Source organism: Typopeltis vanoorti, chromosome 25 (assembly GCF_054136105.1).
Source record: "Typopeltis vanoorti isolate ZY-2024b chromosome 25, IOZ_Tvanoo_1.0, whole genome shotgun sequence".
Classification (NCBI taxonomy): Eukaryota; Metazoa; Arthropoda; class Arachnida; order Uropygi; family Thelyphonidae; genus Typopeltis; species Typopeltis vanoorti.
In genome coordinates, this window is record NC_143573.1 from 63,487,760 (window position 1) to 63,514,616 (window position 26,857).

Consider the following 26,857-nt stretch of genomic DNA (forward strand, 5'->3'; position numbering starts at 1 on the left):
ACTGGCAAACAAGTGCTGCCATCTCTTCGTACCTAACCCTAATAAGATATGTTACTGTCTAAAATAATGTGGGTACTACGGTCGATTTTCTTGAGTTTACGGGACGAAAAACCCGATTTTCCGGGAGGAAAAACTCGTTGCCCAAGCCAGAGATCGACTAACTCGGGAACCGGCCGAAGAAATGTTTAGAAAAAGTTCCTCCAGTCGGCGACTAGACTTGAACTTAAGTCACACTTCGAGCGACCAAACGAAGGACGAAGCCCCACTTCCACTGAGCTACACAGGCCTTTAACTAATTGTAAAAACAATTATAAATCAATTATATAAAAAATAGTATACTTGAGAAAGTTGTTGCCATAACTACATAAAAAATTTAAAAAACCATGCCCTAATGATAAATTTATTTTTCATGACAATCCTACTTCTTCTTCTGCAGCTTTTCCCACTTAAGTAGGGTCGCCGTTTGTGGTGAGTCCCCTCCACAACCTCCTGTCTTGGGCTGTAGCCACATCCAAGTTCTCCAAACTCAAGTTCTCCTCCACCATCTCCCTCCATCTCTTCTTTGGCCGTCTGCATTTCCTCCTCCCCTGCACATCCATCTGCATGACCTTTCTTCCCACATACTCTTCCTCCCTCCACATCACATGACCAAACCATCTCAATCTCGCCTCCTGTATCTTTGCTCCTAAGTTCGTAACTTTCACCGTTCCCCTTACATAGTCATTTCTCAGACGATCCTTTCTGGTCATACCGCACATCCACCTAAGCATTCTCATCTCCGCTACCTCCATACTGCTGATCTCATTTTTCCTCAAGGCCACAGTTTCCATAACGTCATAGCTGGTCTCACTACTGTCCTGTAAATTTTGCCTTTTAGATTGATTGTCACCCTCTTATTGCATAGCACTCCAGCCATCTCTCTCCAGTTCTTCCATCCTGTTTGTATCCTGCATCCCACTTCCTTCTCAGCCTCACCATCCTCTTTCATTGTTGAACCTAAGTATCTAAAGTCACTGACCATCCTGATGACATCTCCTTCCAGCTTTAGATCTGTCTCCTGGTTGCCATCCACATTACAACACATATACTCTGTCTTACTTCTGCGCAATCTCATACCTCTCTCTTCACTACTTTCCTCCAACTTTCCAGTTTAGCTGCCACTTCTTCTCTTGATTCTGCACAAAGCACGATGTCATCTGCATACAACATAGTCCAAGGCGCGTCTTCTCTCATCTTCTCCATCACCACCTCCATCACAATATTAAACAGGAACGGACTTAATGCTGACCTTTGATGCAAGCCAACTGTCACTGGAAAACCTTCTGTCTCTCCCAGGCGGGTTCGAACTCTTGTCTTCACATTTCTGTACATCTCCTGCACTAACCTCACATATTTCTCCGGTACCTTCTTTTCCCTCAAACACCTCCAGGCAATCCTACTCATGAAAAATAAATTTTATATTTAGTGTCATGTGTTACTTTTAAATTATAAAATTAATTTAAGAAACATTCGAATATGATTATTTTCCTAAATAATATCAATAATGGAATTTATATTCCATACTTTGATTTCGGACATGGTTTACTCTTCTCTGAGAGAATCTACTCACATAAGTAGCTACCGTCGTAGAATGATCTTTGACTATAAACCAGGGGTATGATGGAGCCGGCTTGTGCTAGCCAGGTTATAAATATTCAATAGTTTTGTGAGCTGATTGTTAAACCAACAATGGCCATAAACTGCACAGCGGAATGTACTTCAACAAACAATGCTTAGGAAAATTCAGTTGTTTGGTTTGTATGTGGTGACAGGGAAAATTAGGAGCGCATTTATTAGGTAGCCTTTTGGAAATTATGTATGGGACTATAGCGCTAGGTCTCCCAAAGAAGGACTTTTCTAAGTTCAATTCCCGACACCTACTAGAAGAACTTTTCAAAACCTTAATAATTTCACCAGTTCCCGACATAGGCGATCTATTGCACGACATTGTAAAACGACATTGGGCTACCGCCTTAAGATTAGGGACCACAAGATGGCAGCACTTGCTCTCTCTCTTCACCGCATGTAATTAATGATAATTAATGATAATCTTATTTCAGCTATTTCAGATTTGCTACCGGTGGACTCTGAACCTCTTTCTCATTCTCCTAAAGCTAGAACAGATACTAAAACGGCCTCCCTTATTTCGGAAACTTTTCTGATTACCCCTCCCCTTTTCTCATTCAGAAGCCTGTGTGTTTGTAGATCATCCCTACAGAGATCTACAGAGATCCCTACAGAGATCATCCCTACAGAGATCTGTAGGGATGATCTCTGTAAAATTGCTAACAGAGATCATCCCTACAGAAGCCTGTAGGGATGATCTCTGTTAGCAATTTTACAGAAATATTATCTTTCAAGAAACATTCGCATAGTTTTGCCTGGGCCACTGTCAAAGATTTCGCGTTGTTAAGCGGATGTTTGCTGATAATGAGTTTGATTACACTTTTTTTTTGGAGGGGGTGGTATAACTGTCACAAAGGGAAAACCTGCAGCATTTTTTATAGAATCGGTTGTTAAAAATTTATCAGTACACTCCTGACTATAAAAGACCACTATGAGTATCATTTACCCTTACGTACATGCGTGTATATATACCAAAACTGGCTAATTTCCTGAATACTCCATCACACAACATATCCAGCCAGCACCACTTCAGAGGTACCTACCCATTATAAGTAGCTTGTACTGGAGAGTGTAATGATAAACAAAAATCATCACTTAAGAGACACTGAGCACAGTTTAATAGTTGCCACGAGATGTGCAAGTAATTCCTGTCCTCCTAAGCAGTGATACAAAGACGCAATGACGACTAGTGTTTATCGAGAAGGGCTCATCAACCAGAAAGCATCAAGTCGCCAGCATTTCTGTGGCTGTAAAGAATTTGGCGATATGAGAATAAGACTCCCAGAATCGTGCAGTCGAAGAGGACTACAACGGTCAAGAGACTGCACAAGCAAATACTGGCAGGCCATGGGTTACAATCTGTTTGAATCTCTCAAAGTGCATAGCAACAAAAACCTCACAAACTTAATCGACTACTCTTCTTAGCTAATGACTCTATAATGGATAGGAATAGGAGGAGCTCCTCGCGTACAAAATCCAGGTTCAAGTTGTCCCACAGAGGATATAGCAGGTACCAGTAGCATGAAACAGTAGGCCATCATTCTGTTGAAATAAGTGTAATGGCATGAGAAGTTTTTTGTTTTATTTTATTATATATATATTTATTTATTTTGCATATCTTTGTCGTAGAAATGACGTTGGCTGTACTAGATACTTTTATTGGCGTATTGCTGTACTAGATACTTTTATATACTTTTTACCAAAAGGCGACTAAGTCGCCTTTTGGCACAAGCCAGAAGAATTTTTTTCTCTAGGAAACTCATGTTCTTGACAAACACCACAACTCAAGAAATTCGAACTTAGATCTTCAGAAAACAGGGTTAGGGACAACGAGATCACAAAAGTTGTCTACTGTACTCTCTTTCCTCGATGTTTATGAAAACATTTGTAGCCTTCAGTAATTATCGTGACATGTAAGGGTAGAGATTGACTGCCACTCCGACTTCAAAAAGTTAGAGCTATAACAACCTAACCTACTCCATTTGGGGAATAAAAAGCATTAGAAGATTGATTTTATATTTGTTTATTTATTTTATTTTATTTTTAAATGCTTTAGATTAACAGATAACAGCGCAGAAACTGCTGAATGTTGTTGGCGATAATTTTAACACAAAAATTATTTCTTTGCTTTAATTTCATCATTAATTTTTTTTTCCGTTGGTGTTCCTGGAACTACTGACAAACGTTATTTTCCGTTGGTAAAAATATGTAACCCTCTGAAAATGATGGAATACGAGGCCACCTGAAAACAGACCAAAGCGTGAATTCTAATCACAGACTAGAGGAACTTTTTCTAAGATTATTCAGGCGATTCCAATTATTTAATCTTTGGCATGACCATGTACAGTTTTTTTTCCCTCGAAACTTGGGTGTTAACCCTGTGCCTCAAAATATTCACCATATCATTCACTCTTACAGACAGTATGAGTGATAGAAACTGCTGCTCATCTGTCTTCAGAAAGTTGGCTAGAACAAAAGAAGTTCTGCGAACTCCCTCTGAGAATTAAAGGCTTTAGAGAATTTATTTACTGATGTAGAGAGCCAAAAGGCTTCACTTCGGCGATGCAAAATTTTTCAAATTAAGTGGATATTGAATCCAACATTATTTCAAAGCCGAATAGAGGAACTATAAGAGTGTCAAAGAAACTACAAGAGTTTCATGCCGAATATAGATAGAAACTATAAAAGTTTCGGCGGATTCAAGCGTAAGCAAACCTTTCGTGACAGGGACAACTTGTAGTAAAGGTGCGGTAAGCTCTGATCACTATCCTTAGTATTTTATCATTATGTAACACACATCTCCTAGGAGATGTATGATGTTATACATTATGAGAGGTCACTACCCAGACCGGCTTCGATCTTTGTTGATGTAAAGGTGAAGCGGGCCCTAAAAATAGGACGATCCCGAAAGATCGCCCAACTCAGCGTTGTTCCACTCAGTGACAGGCTCACCCCGTCACCGAGAAGAACTTTTCAGCATTGGCCCTACCTAGTGTTAGGCTCACCCCACCACCAAGCAGAGCCTCCCAGAGCCAGACCCAGACCGGTTTCTACCCCTGTTGGGGTCTCATCAGTGAGTAGGCAGACCCAAATTGTAAGCACTCAGGTTGTAGTGATGCAGAGGTTATACTTTGCCATACGAATTGCCAAGAGGTGTCACATCACAAAAGTCACCAAGAATTACTGAAATAGAGAGCCAAAAGGCTTCACTTCGGCGATGCAAAATTATTCAAATTAAGTGGATATTGAATCCAAAATTATTTCAATGCAGAATAGAGAAACTACAAGAGTTTCAAAGAAACTGCAAGCGTTTCATGCCGAATATAGATAGAAACTATAAAAGGACCCGCCGAAACTTTTATAGTTTCGGCGGATCCAAGCGTAAGCAAACCTTTCATGACAGGGGCAACTCGTAGTAAAAGTGGGGTAAGCTCTGGGGAAATCACTATCCTTAGCATTTCCCATAATGTAAAACACATCTCTTAGGAGATATATGATGTTACATATTTTTAATTTATTCATTTTTCTTATTACTGACCACATTATTCTTTTGAACCAATCATTACCAGGTGGGTAGATGAACAAGAAGGGGTACAAATCATTGGTTGCAATGGAACGGGATTATCATACATTCTTTCCATTCCTGTGAGATAATTTCCGAGCTGATACTCAAATTATACAACATGTCACGGGCCTAACCAGTATGGCTGAACATTCCACTGTGCACTATGCAATAACATACACCAGGTTTATAGATCTTGGCGAAGCGATTACTCATTATTCGAATTAACTCATCTGCTTCTAATATAAGGGTAATGTCTGCATTTAGTAAAGTTATTTTCCCTCTTTCACTATTTGTTTTCACTTGCAGTATAACGATAAAATTCTTTGGGGTTGCTTTTAGCCAGTACAGTCAATTTCTTTTCACACACCAGTTTAACTTTCCATACAATACTCGTAATTTTTCTCGCCTGAGCTTCATATACTTCATAACCCCTCTCACTCTTATGCACACGATATTATTTCCACATCATTTTCTTCTTGTGTATTTTTGCTTAATGAGATGTCATCCATCTCACTATCATTCTGTTTGTTCTTCGAACTCTAGGGACACATTCAGATACCACATTAATTTATTTAATCATATTTTGATATCCTTCCCATTCAGTAACTGATACTATGAAACCACCGATAGCATTTTCCGGGATTTTTCATAAGTTCCCGATTTGTAGTTCAGTATATAACCTGTTCTGATTGGAACTTCCAATGGCGCACCCAGGTGGAAAAGGGACCCACACCCCCATCCCCCCCCCCAAAAAAAAAGAAAAAGGAAAAAACACTAGAAAATTTTCCGAAAATCTTTCCCTAATTAAAATTCATTTTTTTTTATTTATGTTGTGTCGTGTCTTCTATTTCTATACTACTGCTTATGAATTAGAGGTCACATAAGGTGGGAATACCCTGTAGCTCTCGAGAATCACGGCCGCTATGAACGCAAGGCGAAAGAAGTAGTGCTCGGGCAGACTGAGCTCTACTTCGTTTGCCAGAGGAGATCACGAGTATTGGTGATCACTGCAGATCTCAGTCACAGGTTGTATGAAATGCGTAGTGTGAATTCTAAAATCGTCTACTCAACTTGGCACCCCCTGACGATTAAATCCTGAGTGCGCCACTGGGAACTTCCATATCGTTACCTTCTTCCCAGGTCACTAAGACACGATCCCTGTCACCAATTGGTGGCCAAACAGCCATATCGTTAACTGAAATCCATCCCTGTTTGTTCCAGACTTCACATGCTGCACGAGAAAGTTGCAGCAACTAAATAAATTCTCCTCTGTTCTTATCATCGGGTTTCTCTGCTATCCAGTAAATATTCGGATAATTTAAGTCACCCATAATAATTACTCGTTTAGCACTCCTCAGTGTAATAGGGCGATGTATTTTTTCATTCACACCATATGAATCAGCATGTTCATAGCAACACACAGCATATATTTCATTCTGTTAGCCTCCACTTCTCACCATATAGCCAAACTCAGTGCTGTACAAAATGATTATTATTTTTGTTTCTTTTTGGAGGAGGGGAGTTGTATTTTTTCTCTTTTTGTTTTTCACTACTAGCCATGTTTCTTTGATATTTTACTGGTGTAGCTCAGTGGAAGTTGTACTTGCGTCCTCTGCGCTTTGTCGCTGGAAGTCAGACTTAAGTTGGAGTCTAGTCTCCGACTGGAGGAACTTTTTCTAAGCCTTTCTTCGACCGATTCCCAAGTTAGTCGATCTCTGGCTTGGGCAAGTGGGATTTTTCCTCCTGGAAACTCAGGTTTTTCATCCCATAAACTCAAGAAATTTGACCGTAGTATCCACATTATTTCAGACAGTGACATATCCTGTTAGGGTTAGGTGTTAAGTACCAAGAGATGGCAGCACTGTTTGCCAGCCTCTTCATAGGTGGCTGCTATAATTAGTGATAGACATGGACCAGCTATCTCTGATTGGCTACCAGTGGAGATTGAACTGCCCGCTCAGTCTCCAAAAGCTAGATAGGGTATAAAGGCCTCGCCTAATCCCTATGAGGAAATAAAAGGCATTATCTGATTTATTTTATAACAATTAGTTATCAAAAAACATAGAATTCTGAGTAATTTTCTTTGTCAAAGAACTTTACCCAAACCTGTTTCATAGTCGCCAAATTCTCTCTAAAAATCAGCAGTCTTTCATGCAATGAAAATCTGCTGCAATAAGAATTGTCTTTTCATTCAATTGTATAATGATAACTCCTTCTTCCAGTATCATTTATTAAATTCTGATTGACATTCATTTTATTCTATCTTTAATTAAACTTTCATCCAGTATCTGAGCTAATAACTTGACCTGTAAATGGCACAAAACAAGTTTATAAATGATTCACTTAACCTTTAAGGATGAAATTCCTAATAATGGGCACTGTATATCACTTCTAAATTATCTTCCTAGGTCATTTATTCCGTAACGAAGTGGATTTGAATGACCATGTGAAAATTTACGCTGATTTCAGGTGTATTCCATTCTTTTATAACAGAAATCCAAACTGGAATTTCGGTTACTTTTTATCTCATCGTCCCAAGGACTGCCAAGTTGTCGTATATATTGGAATCATGTCCATTCTGAATGTATTGGCTTCGCTGATACATTCAGAAAAGATGCTAATACGTCTGTAACGTATTAGCATCTTTCATTACAATATTCGTATTTTCCTCATACACAAATATATTTTAAGGTTGAGAGATGGAGAAAAAAGAATGATAAAACCACTAGACCACACTGCATCCATCATGTGACAATAGCGTATCGATTATCAATCATATTGCATAGCGATATCTGTTAACTTTGAGGGATGGATTGCGTAGCGAAGGTAGAGAGATTCATTGATCTAGAACAGCGCTTCTTAAACGTTTTGCACTTGCGACCCCTTTTCACCCGAGAAATGTTTACGCGACCCTGGGTATATAAAATTGGTATACAAATCAAACATTTACTAATAATAAATCATAAAGAAATTTATTTTAAAACAATTCTTTGGTATGCATATAATTTTACATAAATAATTACAAACAATAGTCTCGAATCTGAATTAATTTTTGGTTGTTGCGCGTTCAGAAAATTTTTACTGCTGCCAAATTATTCGAGATCCCCACATTTGGTTACGCGACCCCATTTGGAGTCGCGACCCACAGTTTAAGAAGCTCTGATCTAGAATACGCTTCCAGAACTAGATACCATTCTTGCACTAAAAGTGAGTTCTCACTCTTGATCTGGATTGCAGTAAGTAAAACAGAGTCTGTCTTACGCTACGTCACTAAACTGAAAAAGCAATAAACAATATCAAGAATGATATTTGTTGCTTTTTCGTTTTGGTTTACTTTGGTGTTCGCTGTGGTATTGAACAGACGGTTTTAACCCTTTATGATTATGCTCGGTCGCTGATGAGAACGAAAACAACTGTCAGATCAGTGCAACCAAATCACTGCACTAAAATAGATGAATATATTGGAAATATAGGCTCCTGGGAAGAGTCCGTGTCTTTCAAGTAGTGCAAGCTAAGGTAACTCCTATGCCTAAGATTTACTCTCATAAACTCTCTTGTGAGATTCAAAACGTTTATGTTTAATTTATTTAGCTTTAAAATGATGATGGATATTTACTATATCCGTTACATTTTACTAAATTTATTTATTTTTCAGAGAATGAAGAATTCGTGAAAAATATGCTTTTAGTGATGAAGTCTAATGATGAGGTATGATGAAGTCTTACGGCTTCATCATACCTCATGAAGAAAGTAGATTTGTTTTATATTTATTTCGTTTGTGACACTGTTACAGCATCAGTGTGTTTACTTCACACACACATAAAATTAAAACCAAACATCACAGTAGAGACAACAATCATGCTGTATATATTTTTATTGTTTTGGTTTTAAAATTTTAAAACATGATACAAAAAAAACGTCAAAAATTTACGGTCAATAAATAACCTGTCTTTTAAATTTAAATACTTACATCATTCTGTTTTTTTTTTTTAATAATTTCATAAAAAGCTGTACTAATTAATCTATCCAGCGATAAACACTTTGCATATTGTCAACATGTTTTAGCTTCTGATTATTGATTTACATCTCATTACATACAGTATCACCCATAAATATTAGCTGCATTTTTTAAAAATATTAGCATTTTTTATAATTAGATAACTTTTTAGTCCTAATTTATCTCGGAATGTCCCATCAAATGTAGTCCAAGTGAACTGTACAAACCGATCATTAATTTCTTTTTTAAAAATATTTTCATTTGTCTATATTCACTGCTGGGCTCTTTCTATTAATTCAATTGAGTGTTATTAACAACAATTTTCTTTCGGCTTAGTCATTTCAATAAATCACAAAACTTGCGTCTTTAAAACTCCTCCTTTCTTCGTTTCAGAATCAGCAGGGTATATAAAATCATCTTCACCCACATCTACTGAATCACTATAGGGGTCACTAAACATTTCCAGTGTCCAAATAGCTCGTCGTCGATTTTCTAAAATCTCATCCAAAGTCATACGTCTATCCACGGTGGCAAGACTACCCATAAATTCTGTTGTATCAAAACGATCACATGAGCCAGAGCGACATCTATTGGAAAGATCCATACCTATAAATGAAAAAATAATCATTATAGTTTTTAAAAAGTAAATTTTCATAACTAAAATTAAATTGCAATTTGGTATTTTTTTATATAGTGTTTCCTGTAAGAACACTATAACTATGTCTATTAAATTTTATCCCCTCCTCCCAAAAAAAGAATAAAAATATAAATAAATTTCTCGGTTGCAATTCAAAACCTTGAATTCATTCGACAGCCGTAAGTCTTTATCAACTAAATCAGGGAATCTTCAAGAGTACATAGTGATGCTCCCCTTTACTCTACACGCCATTGAACGATTAAGATGAAGCAGCACAAGACACTAAGTTATGAGTCAGTATCGGGATTTATAATGGTTTAAGGTCCTTTTAAGCATGTTTATATGCTAGGGAGAGCATCATCATTACAACCGTATAATGTCGAAATTACAGCCATTATTTATCCTAAATATCAGCTGCTGTAATTTAAGGTAGTTTCAGTGTATCGAACATCAGATCATTTCATCTCAATCTAAATGTCACTCAGGATTTAAAAATAAACTAATAGCTTTCATGCTCACTCTTGGACTCGAGCATAAGATCACTATACACACTTCTGATGCTGTTGCTAACCAGGCACATATTTTCATTATTTGAAGGCAATTTATATTATTATTAATGGCCTTTAAGCGTGTTTACTTTTGTATGCATCAATTTTTCTCTCCTTTAGATGTCAGCCTGTTGTAAAGAGTTGCAAGATTAGTTTCTTTTAGCCTGTTGTCATTTATTGTGTTTTCTGTTAGGAAACATGTACTCCTGAGAGCGATCTTGATACAAGGATTGGAATCTTAAGCAATTAGTAAATATTTGTCTAAAACAGTGAGTTTCCGCATAAGTTTTATGTGTCTAACTCTCTATGTGAATATAGACATATTTGTATACAATTTAATTTCAAATCTATCGAACCCATTTTTTCGCTTTTTTTTAAAAAAAAATTTCTTTCACATCAGTTTCTTTGGAATGTCTTCTTTCTACATTATGCGTTAAATATTAAAACCACAGCAGTTTTTTTTTTTTCTTCTTCTTCTTTCTTTTCAAGCCTCTGAATCTCACATTCAATGTGGTGCAGGTTCTATAACTTTCGAACTATAAAATCACGCTTTCTAGTTTTTGAGATTTAGGAGGGAAAAAATGTGGTTTTATTCTTTATTTAGTCTTTTGTTCATTACTTTAAAGTCTCTGAATAACAATGCAGGGATTTCCTTTTCGTAGGGCATATTCACTTTCACCTCATGTATCAGATTGTCTCATAAGCTTCTAAAAATTAATAGACTTAATATTAACATGGTGTTTTGTTTTTATCACCCTTCTTTCAATCCAAGTTACTAATATACTATAAGCAAAAATCTTTGTGTATGTTTTTTTCTTATTATTTATTTTTTTTTTTTACAATTAAAATTACATAAGCCCCAATGGAGAAATTGACATTGCATATTAAAAGCAAAATTTCCCAACAGTCATTGGAACTTTGAACAGACACTTCAACACGTCTAGAACAATCCAAAATCAAACTATATAAAATAATAGCCAAACCAATTCTGAAATATGGCAATGAAACATGGACTTGGTGAGAACGAGATAAAAGACAAGTGGAAGCTGCAGAAATGAAGTTCCTAAGATCGCTCGCAGGCTATAAAAGAATAGACAAGATAAGAAATGAAGAAATAAGAAAACAATTATCCATAATTAACATAACAGAAGACATCACAAACTATAGAAAGAACTGGAAAAACCACATAGAAAGAATGAATGATCACAGATAGTCAAATATTGCCTGAAAATATAAACTAAAGGGACACCGATCAAGAGGAAGGCCCAAGAGGAGATGGGCACAAAACGTTTTTAAACTCTTAAAAACGTTTAAGGCAAACAATTGCCTAATATGGGAAGCCAAGAAGAGACGAAAAATTTAACCCATTAAGGCTGTTGTGTATAGGGTTCGTATTAGTACCATGAATGAGCATATATATCGAACGTCCATACCCACAGTGAGATTTGAATAAACGATCTCTTGGTTAGAAAGTGGATATGATACCTATTCAACCAACCATGCCAGTCAAAATTACAAAAAAATATATATATTTCGGAACAAGTAACAACTTCTAAGTTTTATGTGATTTCTATTTGGTGTGGCTTATATTCTAAAAATTCGAAAAGGTGATTTTTCTGTTGTCGTGTACTACTTGACACATAATTGGTATCTGTCACAAGATAACGAATGAGCAGTAACAGCTGTTTCCTGTCTGGAGCATATACATATTTTATAAAATATAGCGTGCTATGTATCATTGAGCAAGTTGATTATATGTACACAAGTATTTTGTACTGTTTGGCAATGAGACAGGTTGGTAATTAGTCTCTGTAAATCAGTCGTCACTGATAGTGAACAAAAATATGCTTCCAGAATTTGGAAGCATATTTTCCGAATAACTTTTATAAGAAATTTCTGTGGGTTCAGGCTTATAGTCACGAGAACGACCTTTCGTTATCGAAAAACGAACAGTTAATCGAACTTTCAAATGACAGTGGACTTAAAATGTAATTCCGTGATCTTGGTTTGGCTCGATTCTGGACCTCGCCTTCAGTGAGAAGTGAATTTCCAGAATTATCTGAAGAAGCATTGAAAATCGTCGGGCAGTTTTCTACAACCTATCTTTGTGAGAAAGGATTTTCATCGCTCCTTCAAATAAAATAAAAAAAAATACAGAAATCGTCTTAGTGTGTGTGCCGATCTTCGATTGAAGTTAACCAATATTGAGTCAGATATCCAACAACTCTGCAAGGCCGAGAAGCTCGACCATCTCATTAAAAGTAAGTAGTAACATAATTATATCATATTATTTATTTGTTTCATAAAAATTAAAAAGTGTCCAATGATGATACACTTTTAATCGTTTACTTCCAATTTAATTAATTATGTTTCCACATGTATTCAAAACATGCTTTGATTTATTACTTTATAAATGGCACAGTTTTTCCCAAATGTTAGTAATCTTCACTTAGGTTTTTAAAAAAATTACATAATTAGTGGTCCGCAGAATTGTTTTAGGCATTTTACTGGTCCTTGGGCTCAGAAAGGGTGAGAAACACAGCTCTACCTTCATAATAGGAAATTTATTTTATTTTTTTTTTATTAATCACTTCATTTATTTAAAATATTTACTTCTAAGAGAATTGACAGGAAATGAAAGTAACCGGTCGACAGCACAATGGTCTAAATATTTTTTAAAAAAAGACACAAATGTATACGAACAGCAAACAGCACAAGTGTCTATATGTAAAGAGGAAAAAGGGAAATGTCCTAAATACTGTTCTGTTGATTTTGTATTCTTCGTGTGTATCACCGATATGATTTGATGATCTAGATGATTAGGATAATGAGCACGTTTACTTTGGCAGGTGGAACAGAGTTAAGAATCATCTGTCCTACTTCCGGATTAATTTTATCTGATAGACAGCTAGCTATTGGAGGTCAAATAATTATTATTGTTAGAAGTTGAACGGTAGAGATACGATCAGAGTGAAAAAATTATTTATAGAGCCAAGTTTTTTCTAGCACCCCTATTAATCGGGGAATTAAACATTATTTTGCTGTGTTCTGTCTAAAAGAAAAAGAAAAAATACTGAAGACGGGGACATAAATAAAGATAACTTTCTTTATAAAACGATACATTTTGGGGTCCCGCATTTTGGTTGCCCTTTGAGTTCCGCGGATGTTAAATCAACTGTGAACACCGAGTCCTAGCACACTTGTCTGATCATATGATAATAAGGGACTAAATTCATTCGTCTTTTTTATATCAAGTCCCACCCACTCACGAAAGATCGTAAATCAATAACACATTATGTTTAGGATATCAAATGTATACAAGTTCAATAAAAGATTGAGAGAAAGCCAGAATGACGTTGATTCTCCAGTGGGCTGATATTAACTAATTCATTCACTCTTTCCAAAATTTGCTCAGTCACGATTACATTTGTCTTTCGGCTTTGTGGGTTCGAATATTGTCTGAGGTGAAGAACCTGGTGAAGACTTTTCAGGAGAAGGTGAGTTAGCTGATAGCATACCATAGTTGAAGAATTATTTTTACCGGAAGCTCAACTTTTTTATCCAGAAAAGCTGGCAAATCGCCCAAAGAAACCATTAACTTGTATAATATACCGGTCTCACAGTTTTAGTTGCTTTGGCGGTAATTCAAACTAATATCCTTCGAGTTCTTTGATAACACAGAACAGCAGGGGTGTTTCTTCATTCTCTCATACAGTCCTTACATAAACTCTCCTTCAATATTTTCGCTCACGCTAAGTTGATAGAGTCGCTCCACAAGTAACTCTTCACTTTGATAAGTTGAAGTGATCCGACCCTATCAAACACGCCAAAAAAAAAAAAAAAAATTGCTGACAGGAATACAAGACCTACCTAAACATTGAGAAGCAGTAATAAGGGGCAATGGAGATTATATTGAAGATCTGACAATGTATTTTGTTAAATAAATGTTGTGTCTTAACAACAGAAGCGATCTTCACATTACAAAAGTGTATATATATATCACATAGGTCTCTTTTTCTACGTTCGGACTTGAAGAAATCGAAATAACACCATTCAGTTGAATTTCTGTGTGTTTAATGACAATTAAACTCAAACTATTTCAGTGCGGTCGTATTTCAATAATCTTAGTTCACTGGATTTCCCAATGCAGTATTACTATTAATAGTATTATTATGTACATATAAACAATATATGATGAAAATATACAGTTAATGTATGTATATATCTATATAATGTAAGCAGAATACATAAAAATATAAATTATAATTATTAAAAAAAAAACTGGAGGCATATTCAGGGGCAGCTCGTGCATAAGCACTGCGGAACTGTAGCACCCCCAATTTTTCTCGATATATAAATATATTTATTAATTTATTTATATTTGCTTGTAATATTTAATTTTATCATCAACAATCCTGTACAATTCTCTTACTTTGTATAAAAAATAATAAAAATCCATCTTGTGGCATTTAGGAGGGCGAAGGACGCTAGCAACACTGTGTTTTCCACAGTGTCATATTGCTACTCGCGCAAGCATATGCACGCCATAGTGAGATGCGAGCTATTAGCGTAATGCGGCACTGTTCGTCGCGCAGTTCCACTGTTGTTTATATGCAGTTGGCGCCAGTAGTAGAGTGTTCGTAGTGCTTATCGTGTTTATTCCGTCTCTTTAAATATTTGGACATTACAATTAAATCCTTTAATTGTAATGTCCAAAAATTGTAAATTCATTCCTTTAATTACAATTAAAGGAATGGATTTTATTTTTAAGTAATTTTGAATTATACCAAACTGTATAACTTTATCGATAATAAACAATATTTTTTCATGTTTATTTTTTTTTTTAATTTTTACCATAAACACGCATACACTGTACTTACAGTGTGTATGTATATTTCGAAAGTTGCATCGTTATTGGCAAATAAAACTAACTTATATGATTAACGAGATCTGGATTGTATTCCCTAAGCCTCTGTCTTGGAAACCATAAAACAGTTCATGAAAGAAGCCAAACCTTTTCAGCACAACAAACGAACTTGAATTAGTACTTTGTAGACTCCGTCCAAGAACTATAAGAAGTACGATCGGACCATTACTTATATCTCGATACATATGTACACATTTATATAACGTAAACAGAATACAACGAAATTAATATTTGGAAAGCGAACGTTCAAACACTCGCATTTGTAAACTCAGACAACGAACTATGTCGTATAGAAATGCAATTTCTATGCTAAGAAAATACTAAAAAAAATCGAGTACAATCATAAGGATGTATTTTACGTGACATACACAGAGGAGAATTGACCTTCAAGAGCGTTCGGAAGTACTGATACTTCCCATTAAATATTTTTGTGTACTGTTTGCATTTACTGAAAAATCGAGTTTAACATCGTCATTCAAATCTGTAAAAATTAAAATACATCATCATCATTATATTTCTGATATGTATCCTATAGGGGTGTACGTTTACATTATCATTAACCACAATAATTTCCCTCCAAATTAGTTCTGCTGTCTGTCAGACATCCACTGTTATCAGATTTCATATTTTGGTCTTCACTTCTAAGTGGCCACGCAACCCGGGATTAGCTCTGCTCACACATTCTTGACTTGAAACAATGTACGATTCTTTTAATATATTCATTATATCACCACTTCCCTATTTTTAGCTTCGAAATCTCATTCATATCTGCAGTTTCTAATTTTTGCTTACCTGTTTCCCCCATCCCATATCCCGGCTAACCAACTCTCAGATCCATAAGTTAAAATTGGTTTGAATACCGTCATGTATAAAACTAGTTTAGTGTTTTGACTAATTTCTATTTTATTCTCTATGGATTTATTCAACTGACTCCCAAGTACACCAGCATTGCTTATTCTGTTGTCTATTTCCACATCTGGACTGGTATGGATTTATTTAGAATTATAACATCATCTGCATAAAGAGCTGACGGAAATATCTACCACTTCGATATCCGGTTTAATTAAACTTTATAATTTGTTCTACAGATGATGAATAACAGTGGAGATAGTGGTTTTTATTTCAGTGCTAACTATTGACTTACAAATTTATTACAGAATGTGTATTGTTCTGTATGTTCCGTTAACACCATATCACTGTAGCGTTTTCAACTCTTTCTCTTGACACCTGATATGGCTTTTCCATATCTTCAAAACTTAGATACGGATCCTTGTTATATTCTCATGATTTCTCAACTGTTTGTCTTAATGTGAAAAGCTGACTCTGACAACCCTCTTCTTCTTAGCCGCTTCTAGGTATGCTGAAATAAATATTTTCTAGAAAATGCTGACTATATTCCTCAGGGAGAATCATCTGTAATTCTCACATTCAATTTTATTTCTTTTTCTGAAAACGAGCTCTCGTATCCATGAAGGATATTATGAGAGCTTGATTTCATAATTTGAAACTTTCTTAATTATCTTTTATATTCTTACCAAAGTCGTCCCATGATTTTTTTTTTGTTTAATCCTGCCTTGCTTTTCTTACATTTTCTCTATATGGTAACTGATTGGACTGTTTTAGCTTTTGATATGCTTTCTTCCTTTTCAGGGTTGTCTTTTTAATTTCTAGAGGTTCGCCATGGAGTTCTGAAATTTCCATGCTTGCAATCGACTTCATCACGTGCCTCCTGTGTGAAATAGAAGGCAAAGATCGCTTTCTTTCCAAATAGCTGAAGTTGTGGGACTTGACCTTATCTCATTTTTATTGGAACATGTTATTTATTTATTTCCTCCATTTCTCTGATAACGCTGTTTTCAGAAAACTGCGTCTTTAAATTTCAAAATTTCCCTTCGGAAATTTAAAGATATGCAAATTATGCCACTAATACGAATAATGTTCTTAAAAGTGTATGCAAATACAATAGCCTGAAAAAATTTGTCTATATAGCAGGGTTTTTTCTCCCGGAAACTCGGGAAAATCCCGCATACAGACAAATCGGCCCTTCAGAACACACGCAATTTACAGACAAAAAATACTAGTTGTCGTGGCGATGGAGGTGGGCGATAGATGGCGTTGATGGAGATGATTCGTAGTAGAGGTTCGGTGTAGTGGTTGAGACAGTTGTAGGTGTCCTCCCACAATGAATCTTTGGATTCCTTGGAGGTGTCAGGAATAAAAATAATAATACTATACTATATTATACGGTCAGATTATTATTATTATTATATATTTCATCCTACAAAAGACTCTAAACCTAAGAGACATAAGTAGTGTTTGGAGACCAAGAGCTAGAAATTCCATTGGATTGGGGAGTTTTGAAGCATTGGGAAAAGTAATTAAAGTTATGAAGGCCCATGTATTATGTCTGCGTATGCCACCTGTATGCTACCTTATCATAAATTGAGTCTTAATAAGGATTGCTTGTGTTCGAGGTCAATCAAACCGAAGAGAATTTTCATTACTGATTGCTACAATCCAAGAACGCTACTTTAAAGATCAAATTGGTGTCTAACATAGTAAACGTAACTTAAACTGTTTAAAAAAAAAATTATCACAATTTTGTTTAGTTTTTAAAGTCTTTGTTTTCTTCAAACGTTGCGGATCACTTGACCCCATTATATTTTTCTAATTATGGTTTATGGAAGTAGAATTTTTTAAGTGGAGCCAAATTAATAAAATGAAGATTAAGTAGAAACAACACGCACACTGAAAAATATTAATTTATTTACTTATGTATTAATTCTCCTTGTTTTTCTCAGAATTGTCCTTTGATCAAAAATGTTTCCCATGTTGAAATATAAACTATCATGAGTTATTGTATTAATTACTGTAATAGTGATGCCCAAAATGCGTCAGCATCGTGCATTAACACCAAATAATGGCTTATTCGTGAAAGTTTAAGACCGAGTTGGTAGACTGTAATAAATTTAACTTCGTGGGTAGAAGATTGTCTTTACATTCTAAAAGCTTTTTCGTATAATATTTTTTACATAATAATATATAATATTCGCAGTATTTCATAAGACATATAATTTTTATCTGACTATCAAATAAGACTTCCCACGTAAATATGTATGTAATACTACAGTATTAAATACATATTTAAGTGGAAATTTTTATTATGATGGTTAGACGAAATTATCACCGTGATGTGTAAACTACTCCACACTTAAGAATCGGCTAAAAATATATTTCAATAAAAATTAGACAAAAAAAAAGATAAAACTCCTAAATTTATCTTCCGAAGGTAGCACTTAAGAATTTTATTCTAGACATAAGTAACACAAAAGAACAATAAACGAGCAGGTTTGAGTGTTATCCCTTACTTTCCTCTTTCGTCTGACACGTAATTTTAAGCCAGGTGTTCTACTAACTCCACCCCGGCCAACCGGAAAAGCACGTTTTATCTCTACAAGTCTGTGTGAACAGACTTATTATTTTACTGCCCTAGTTTCATAGCACCTTGAAAGTTGTCTATGTTTTACTGTTTTATTCATATCCATTTTGATCACGAATAAAGCTAGGTATACATGTTTGTGTAAATTTCCCATGGGATCGCTATAAAAGATTATTAATAACTTCAGGCAGATGGCGCCACAAGAGATAAAGCTATAAATACAAAAACTAAATACTGTACTTGAATTACCAATGAATTTAGTCTCTAATTCATAATAATAATAATAAATCGTTTATAGCAGAAGTGATGTAAAAGAACGGCTGATTTATGAGATATCTAATCAAAAAGTAAACGATTAGAGAAAAAAAGGGAATATACTTTTCAAATTTATATTCGAATATAAACTTGTAATAATAATAATAATAATAATATATGAAGAGTACCAAGCATAAAAACAGTTGCAATTGTTCGTAATAAAATTCCGTTTTTTTCTGCCTAGTTTTGATTGAGTTTTTTTTTTTTTTTTTTTTTTTAACACAATCAAAATTCCTTTTTAGTAAAGGGAGGTAACTTGACACTTGAACAGTGGGCACAATATTTAAAAATCTATCTGTGTTTTGATAAAATAATGTGTTAAAAGAACAAACTGTTATCAAATTTGCGAAATATTCCTGCTTGTCAGGATAACGAAATATAAAATATAAACCAGTTCAGAAATCTTGCAAAAGCGCCCCAAATTCAAAATGCCGAATAGCAAATAAAATTTTAAAAAAAAATGGCGTTGTTCATAATGTTTATCGATAAAGTAATTTTAATATGAGACAAAGAAACGATGTACATTTTGCCTTTCATCTGTGTATAAGGAATCCATTTTATGTCACTCTAATGATGAGAAGAACGAGAAATAGAAAACTTCCAAGGAATGGTTTGTATAAGTTAAAAAAGAAAAAAAAAAGGTCGGTATATTTAGACTTTTACTACTGTATCTGCAAGCAGAATTTTCTGTATATGAATTGCAGATCCAAGTTCAGAGTCCACTAACGTTTCATGAAGTGAAAAGGTCAGTGGGGATTGAAATAGAACAACTGTTTGTTTAAGATGTTACAAGTTCAAAGTGCTTTTTAAAGAAATTCGGCGCAGTGTACACAATAGAAGTGCTTGGCGACGATGGAAAGACTTCCAAAGTTATAGTAGTGATTTATTGAGTTCTGTAATGATACCCTTCAATGGATGGATGGAAGACAAAGATATAGATTACATTATACGATCAAAATAAACACAGTTTTAGAAACTTTACTCTTATTTTTTGAAATGTTGCTTATTGCCTCGACTGTGCTAGTAGAGGTTTCTTGTGTGACGAATTAATATTAAAAATATTATCTATTTCATTTCTCGTTCTTGTCCTACCCACTAATGTTTATAATAAGATGTAAAACTTGCCTGATATAACTGAAAAATAGCGGATTTTATTAAATATTTGAGTAAAACGTTAAACAGAGAAAATGAGCATGTACTGAAAGTCTATCTTCCCTGCACCAAGAAAATCGCAGGTAATACCGACTACAATAAAAAAAAAAAAGTCCGATCACAGTACCATTTTCTCCCCCAAGGCTTCAATAGGGCAATCATGATGTTGCCGACTTTATTTCCAATATTCGTCTGAAAGGAGATGACTTTACGAATAGGACAACAACTATCCAATTTCACACTTCAGTGAGCATCTTGTTCTACTTAGGTCTCCAATAAAAAAGCGAGTTAGTGATCTTACATCTGTCGATGTAAGATCTATCGACATTCATAAACATACAATCATGTATGTTTATGAATTCTCCTTAGAATCTAACCTTATTCATAAACATACATGATTAAAGTTAGATTCGAACCCACAGCTTGTTAATTGGGGAGCGAGTATGCTATCCACTCGGCTAACTAGGCTAACATGTTATGGTTTCGTCCCACTTGGATGATATCAGCAACAATCATTGCAAAAAAAGTTATTATGTGCTTTTCTCTTTTAAAAATGAAGTACTGATTTTTGTTTATGACCTGAAATGTAACACATAGCCATTTCAGGTGATGATGCATTAGCAATATCACTTTCATTTGCAATATTTCCTTTGTAACTTTCCAGTAAATAGATTTGGTAAGTTTTCTGGCCAGACAGTATATCGTTTGTATCCAAATATATTCAGGAGAGCAAATTTGGTTATGTTCAAGTGATTCTCTGCTGTTAGAATAACTGCACCACACGGGAAGATCTGATCTAACAAAGCTGACCATTAAGCTGAATACACAAACAAATCAGCTATTTACTGTTTACACATTTTGGCTGTTCTGAAGGGCATTTAGCAATCTGCATAGTGAAACAAAGTTACGATACTAATACCCGGTTCTAGAATGTATTCTTCCATAATGAATTCGATACAGTTTCCAGGAGATAGGATTTCTGTTTACCTTAGTTGAATTTTAAATCTGTGTGTGTGTGTGTGTGTGTTCGCAGGAAGGGGGTGGGTGGAAGGGTTTAAGGTATTCATTCGTCCCTGAAATCATTCTCCTTCATATCTCTTCCATATACTGCAGACGCAGTTTTTAGTAGGTCACTGAGATCCGGTACACGCCCACAAATACTGCGAAGTCTTTTAGCCGTGTTGTGGAATAATAGATTTTATTTATCTGCCTGACTCGTGTAACGGTGTGTGGTTTAATCCAACCAGTGACCGTAAAAAATTCACTTCCTGCTTTTGTACTCCTTAAAAACACAAGGAAGTTGTCAATTTTTATGGGCCTACTTTGGAGAAAGTGTTTTTAATTTCAGTTTTCTTTTTTTAAGGGAAAAATATTCCATTAGTCGTTTTTTTTTTTATTAACTTTTTGAAAAGAAGGAAGTAAATCTGTGAAATGAATGTGGAATATTGTTACAAAGAATAGAAGTGGATGGAATGAAGAAAGATGATGAAAGTTAGGTCGGTGTGTTTGGATCTGGACAGCGTGTGGGTGTTGACCAGTGATTACTCTAGTTCTTACATGGTTAGAAGAAAGTAAAGGAATAGTAATAGCCAATTCAGATGAGCAATGCCAAGAAAGTAGCAAAAAAAAAGGGGGTACAGCGTTGAAATAGAGCGTCTATGACTGAAGGAGATCCGTGAGGGAAGGGTCATTTATTAAAGCAGGTTGCCCTCTTCTGAATATCCTCAAGAATTCTTAGAGAGGTCCTTGGACCAAATGTGCCCTTTGCACATTTGGGATGGTACTCCATCAAAAAAGAAATATAATAGTTTAGATCAGAACAAATAGAAGTGCGTCTACATGCGATCTTGAATACACAATTATTGGCAATGCTTATAAAAACCAACTTATTAACGTTATTGTTAAAATACGTTCAAACTACTAACCACGCTCAAACTTGCTCAACTTTTTGCTGAGCCATTAGTAGCAGAGGGTTCAATAGTTTTTGCTTGCATTTCAGTTTCTCTTATAGGTCAGTGTGGTGCTGTTCATGATTCGAGTCGTAGTTAACCGTCCTAAACTGGCAAGAGATAGCCGGAGAATCAAAAATGCTATTTAATAATAATAATAAATAGCGTGGCTGGCCTGGTTGACTGAGTGGTTAACGTATCCGTTCTCCAGCCAGGAGGCTGAGGGTTCGAATCCCACCTAGACATGGATGTTTGTAATTGTCTTCCATCTTCACACATTCATTCATACAAGTGAATAAACATCTCTCCCAAGATGAAGTGGGTCACCATGGGAGAAGTAGACCCAACCCTCCCACAATGGGAGAGGCCTTACCCCACTAGTGGGGAAAGTTACAGGCTGGAAAAAAAAAAAAAAAAAAAAAAAACAGTATAAATATGTTTGGTGTTCGCCCTTTGGTTTCTTCGCCTCTTGGTTAATCGAAGATTAGTTGATCTCGATTAACCTTCTGTGCCTCCAAGCACCACCATGTTTAAGGTTGACTAATAATGATAATGAAAGCTGAAGGGCATTAAAAAATCCCAACAGACTTCATTCCCATGGATATCTCTATTTGAAATAGGCAATACGCGAAGTCCATTTATCTTAAATGGACTTCGTTAGTAGAGCAAGGTATCATACAGATGAGTCTTCATCCGATAGTATAAAAACTACATAACTTATATAAACTTTTCGAATAAAACAGGAAGTAAATGAACTTCCTAAGTGTTTTATTTATTTATTTTTTTTCAGTTATTAACATCATGGCAATATATTGTCGTATTAATTCATAACCGTGGTTCAGTTCGGTATAGACGATGCCCTGTGGTTGGAGGGAGCTGGCTTCGAACTTCAAAGACCTTTATCGGGTCTTTTCAGTTGAATATGAGGTTAGCCACTCTCGGATATGAAAGGGTTTTTTCCCTCCTGGAAGTTCGGAATTTTTATTCCTCAAAAATGTGTCAACAAGACAGAAGAACATACGCAATCTGCAATAGCAATGCACCGTATTGTAAGTACGCTTAGTGTATCTGAAAAAATGTAGACGATACAGTTAGTGTACTTGGAAGAACACAGAAATGGAAAAATCTTATTTAGAATGCAGACTGAAAGGCCCTCTGATGATACTCTTCAAACTTAAGGAAGAAAATTGAAGGGGGGGGGGAGTTATGGAGATATTACGTGGTGAGGTATACAGTGGGAGAAGGTATATACTTACAGGCATTGGAGGTAATTACAGAGATCATTATCACTCGTAGAAAAGCCGTCATTTGTGCGTTCCCGTGACTCGAGGGTACAAGACCAAGTCACATTATTTCCGAACTGCTCACAGTCACGCTACTAAACTGCATAAAGTTAAAAGGCTCGAACGAATAGTTCATACTTTGTAAAGTAACGAGGAGAAAACCTTTAATGCCCCAGAAGATACCACTGTGGGCCAAGACACATAAAAACGTTCGGGTTATTAAACGGTGGCGGTGAATTCAAGAATATATTATCGTTATGTAGATGATAATGGAGGCGAGGATGCAAGTAATGTTTAATAATGATAACAGTGAGCAAAAACATTTCTTATCATTTAGTTGCTCCAGGAGCAAGGTCACTTAGTGGGAAATTATTAAGATCGCGACGAAGACTAGTCCCAAGGGAAAGAATAGAAGTTGACGTGATTTGCATATTTTTTTCTTTCTTGTTGTTGTTCAGTTATCAGCATTTTCTGAACGGTATGCAGTGGTCTTTGTTTATTATTTTTATTACGTGCATAAAATCATGGCAATGATGTGAGTGCGTGCGCGATTGAAGTATGTGTTTAAACAGAAACTAAGAATTAATAAAATGAATAGATAGGAACGTTACTTTGTACCTGCTTTAAGTAGACACTGCTCTTGTGTAATTAAGGGTCTAAAGAAAATGTCTGTCTCTACACGAGCACAAGGTAAATGATATTTTGAAGTTGGAGTAATTTTATATCTGTCTTTGAATACTGTAGAGCTGTTACTAAAAATGTTGAATGATGACGCAGTGTTTACTAGCTTCATATTGTCAGCTTTTCTCATAGTTATATATAGCCGGGTGCATTACAGTTACCTTCCCGAATAAATCTATTTTTGTTTTCGATATTTTTTTATTTAATACATCGATATTTGCAAACAAAACACTTTATGAAATATTTCAATTAATAGTTTGTTTCACATGAATTTTTCTTATCTCACAAACTTCTTCGAAATTCAAAAAAAAAAAAAGCTTTATTATTCGCAAATGTGTAAATTCCACTAATTTATTTATTTTCTTTTTTAATTACACACACGCGCATATGATTAATTCTCAAAGAAGAAGAGTGAACTTCTTCAAATGAACTTCACGTAGGGTGTAAGAATTACAAATTCAGTCAGTGTTATTTGTGATTCTTATGATTGATGAAAGCAAAATAATCATCTTACATTGATAATTGGAAAATGTTAATGAATTCTCCGCTAAAAGAAAAACCATTTAAGTAATGTAGATGGGACATCTACAAAGACACCTTTGTAGATGTCCCAGGTCATCTACAAAGATCCTTGATCACATTGTCCAATCTGTCGCAGCTGTATATTGAAGTGGATGAATGGGTGTAAATATGATTTGGATTGGTAGCATTTGTCTATTTAGCACTGTGATCACATAACATCTTTAAGCGCCTCCATAGTGCAATTGGAAGAACGACGGTACGTTGCGCCCTTCGATTGGAAAAGGCCTACGTGCATTACAAGTTCGATTCTCGTCGTGACGAGATTCGAACTTGTAATGAATTCATCATATAGAGAAGAATCTTTATATGATGTTTTTCAATTGAAGGTGGATTAGTCGATCTACTAAAGGAGGTAGCAGGGTTTTTCTCCCGGAATCGGATTTTTCATTCTGCATACAGACAATTCGGCCTTGAGAACACGCGCAATTTACAGACAAAAAAATACTAGTGGTAATAGTGGGCAGCAGATGACGTTTGTGCAGATGATGATGGTGGCAGCGGTTCGCTGTAGTTGGGACTGAGAGTTGGTGCAGACAGAGTTGTGGAGTGGGTGTCCTCCCTCGATGAGTCTTTGGACTCCTTGGAGATGTCACGTAATAATAACAATAACGGTCTTCAGTCACATGCAGGGTCTCAACACCTCATTAAACAATCTATTGCTTATTTTTCTGTGTTTTTCTAGCCGGTTTGTCTATTTTAAGAGGTGAAAAACCAAGTTTCCTGGAGGGGGAAACTCTAGTACCTCCGTATAAGACCGGTTAACCCACCCTCAGATGAAAAGCCTTGTTATAGGTTTTTCGCGTGTTGTTCGAACTCAGTATTTCATTCCTAAGGACAACGTCAATGACTGAATTGCGGAGACTTTGCTTACAATAATTATTCTCATACCATTCAGGAAACAAAGGAGGAAAAGCTGATACAACATTGCTATTTTAAAAAATTCTATCGCGCGAGCGATAAATTGTGACCCCTCTATGCATAAGCACGTAACAAGCATAATAGATCAGGTACGACTGTTGTACGGCCCGAAGTTAACGTAGAACAATGTTCATGTTGACAGATTGCTTAGGTCATTATTCCTCTGCCTTCTGTTTGGACAAATAAGAGACACGTCCTTCATGTGGCCATCTGCACGCTTTGGTCCACAAATCATCCTTGAACACCAGGAATATTGATTCATCGGGCCATACAACCTTATGCCATTGTTTATCAATCTGATGTCGGTGGTTGACACTACTGGAAATGACATTGGGAATTTATCCGTCATATGAAGGATTTACGAATAGATTATAATGTGTTACTCACATGTTTATTCAGCTATTGCGTAATGAAGGGCTTGTATTAGGAAGACCACGTCCCTCAAATAAGTGAAATGATCTTCCTAATACAAAGCGCGTATTTGTATATCTAGCGGTCTACAGAATATGAGACAGTCAACCCCATACATAATATCCAATGCAAACAAATAAATTCATAGCATTACGAAAGGAACAACAAAGGTTGTCAGCTGTCTAAAACAGAAAAAGGATTTTTATGACGTACTGATTTAACAAAACTGAACTATAATTTTAAAATAAATAAAACAACTCCAATAATATATAAGAATTTTTTCATTTAGATTTTGCGTACTTAAATTTAAAACAAAATTATAGAAAACAAAGTATTGAAGCAAATAATTTGAAAGATTCTTCTTTCTTTGCAACAAAAGGCATTTGACAGGATTCAGCATGGAACTCTATGGAATAAATTGGAGCAAATGAAGATGGATGTCAATACTTGATCTCCCCCCCCCCGTTGTTTAATTTTTACATCAAATGATATAAGAAATGATCTGATAGTTGTTTGCTATTGATCCATCAAGTCACGGCTTAAAACTTTGCCAGGACTGAAGAAAGCCATAAAATCTGAATTAACGTGCCTAATTTAGGACAACTGAAAGTTCTCGAACATCATTACAGGTGGTAGTGGTATAAAAGAGCTCACGGAGTGATCCTGATATCGAAACAAGGTATTGACTGCCCCGTCCTTATCATGATACAGAAATGAGATCTAAGTCTATCAAGGGTGTGGACGATATCAACAAAGTACTTTTAAAAAGTGTGCTAAATCGTTATGCA

At 35.5% G+C, this 26,857-nt stretch overlaps 1 protein-coding gene across 1 annotated transcript in view; it reads right to left on the reverse strand.

Annotated features, from left to right (window-relative positions):
* Nucleotides 1-9,086: 9,086 nt before the first annotated feature.
* Nucleotides 9,087-26,857, reverse strand: part of LOC150092797 (uncharacterized) — a 51,759-nt gene continuing 33,988 nt past the window's right edge. The window contains exon 2 of the mRNA XM_090414734.1: nt 9,087-9,833. Within this exon, the coding sequence (XP_090270860.1) occupies nt 9,577-9,833 (257 nt within the window). The 3' untranslated portion in view covers nt 9,087-9,576. The remainder of the gene's footprint in view (nt 9,834-26,857) is intronic.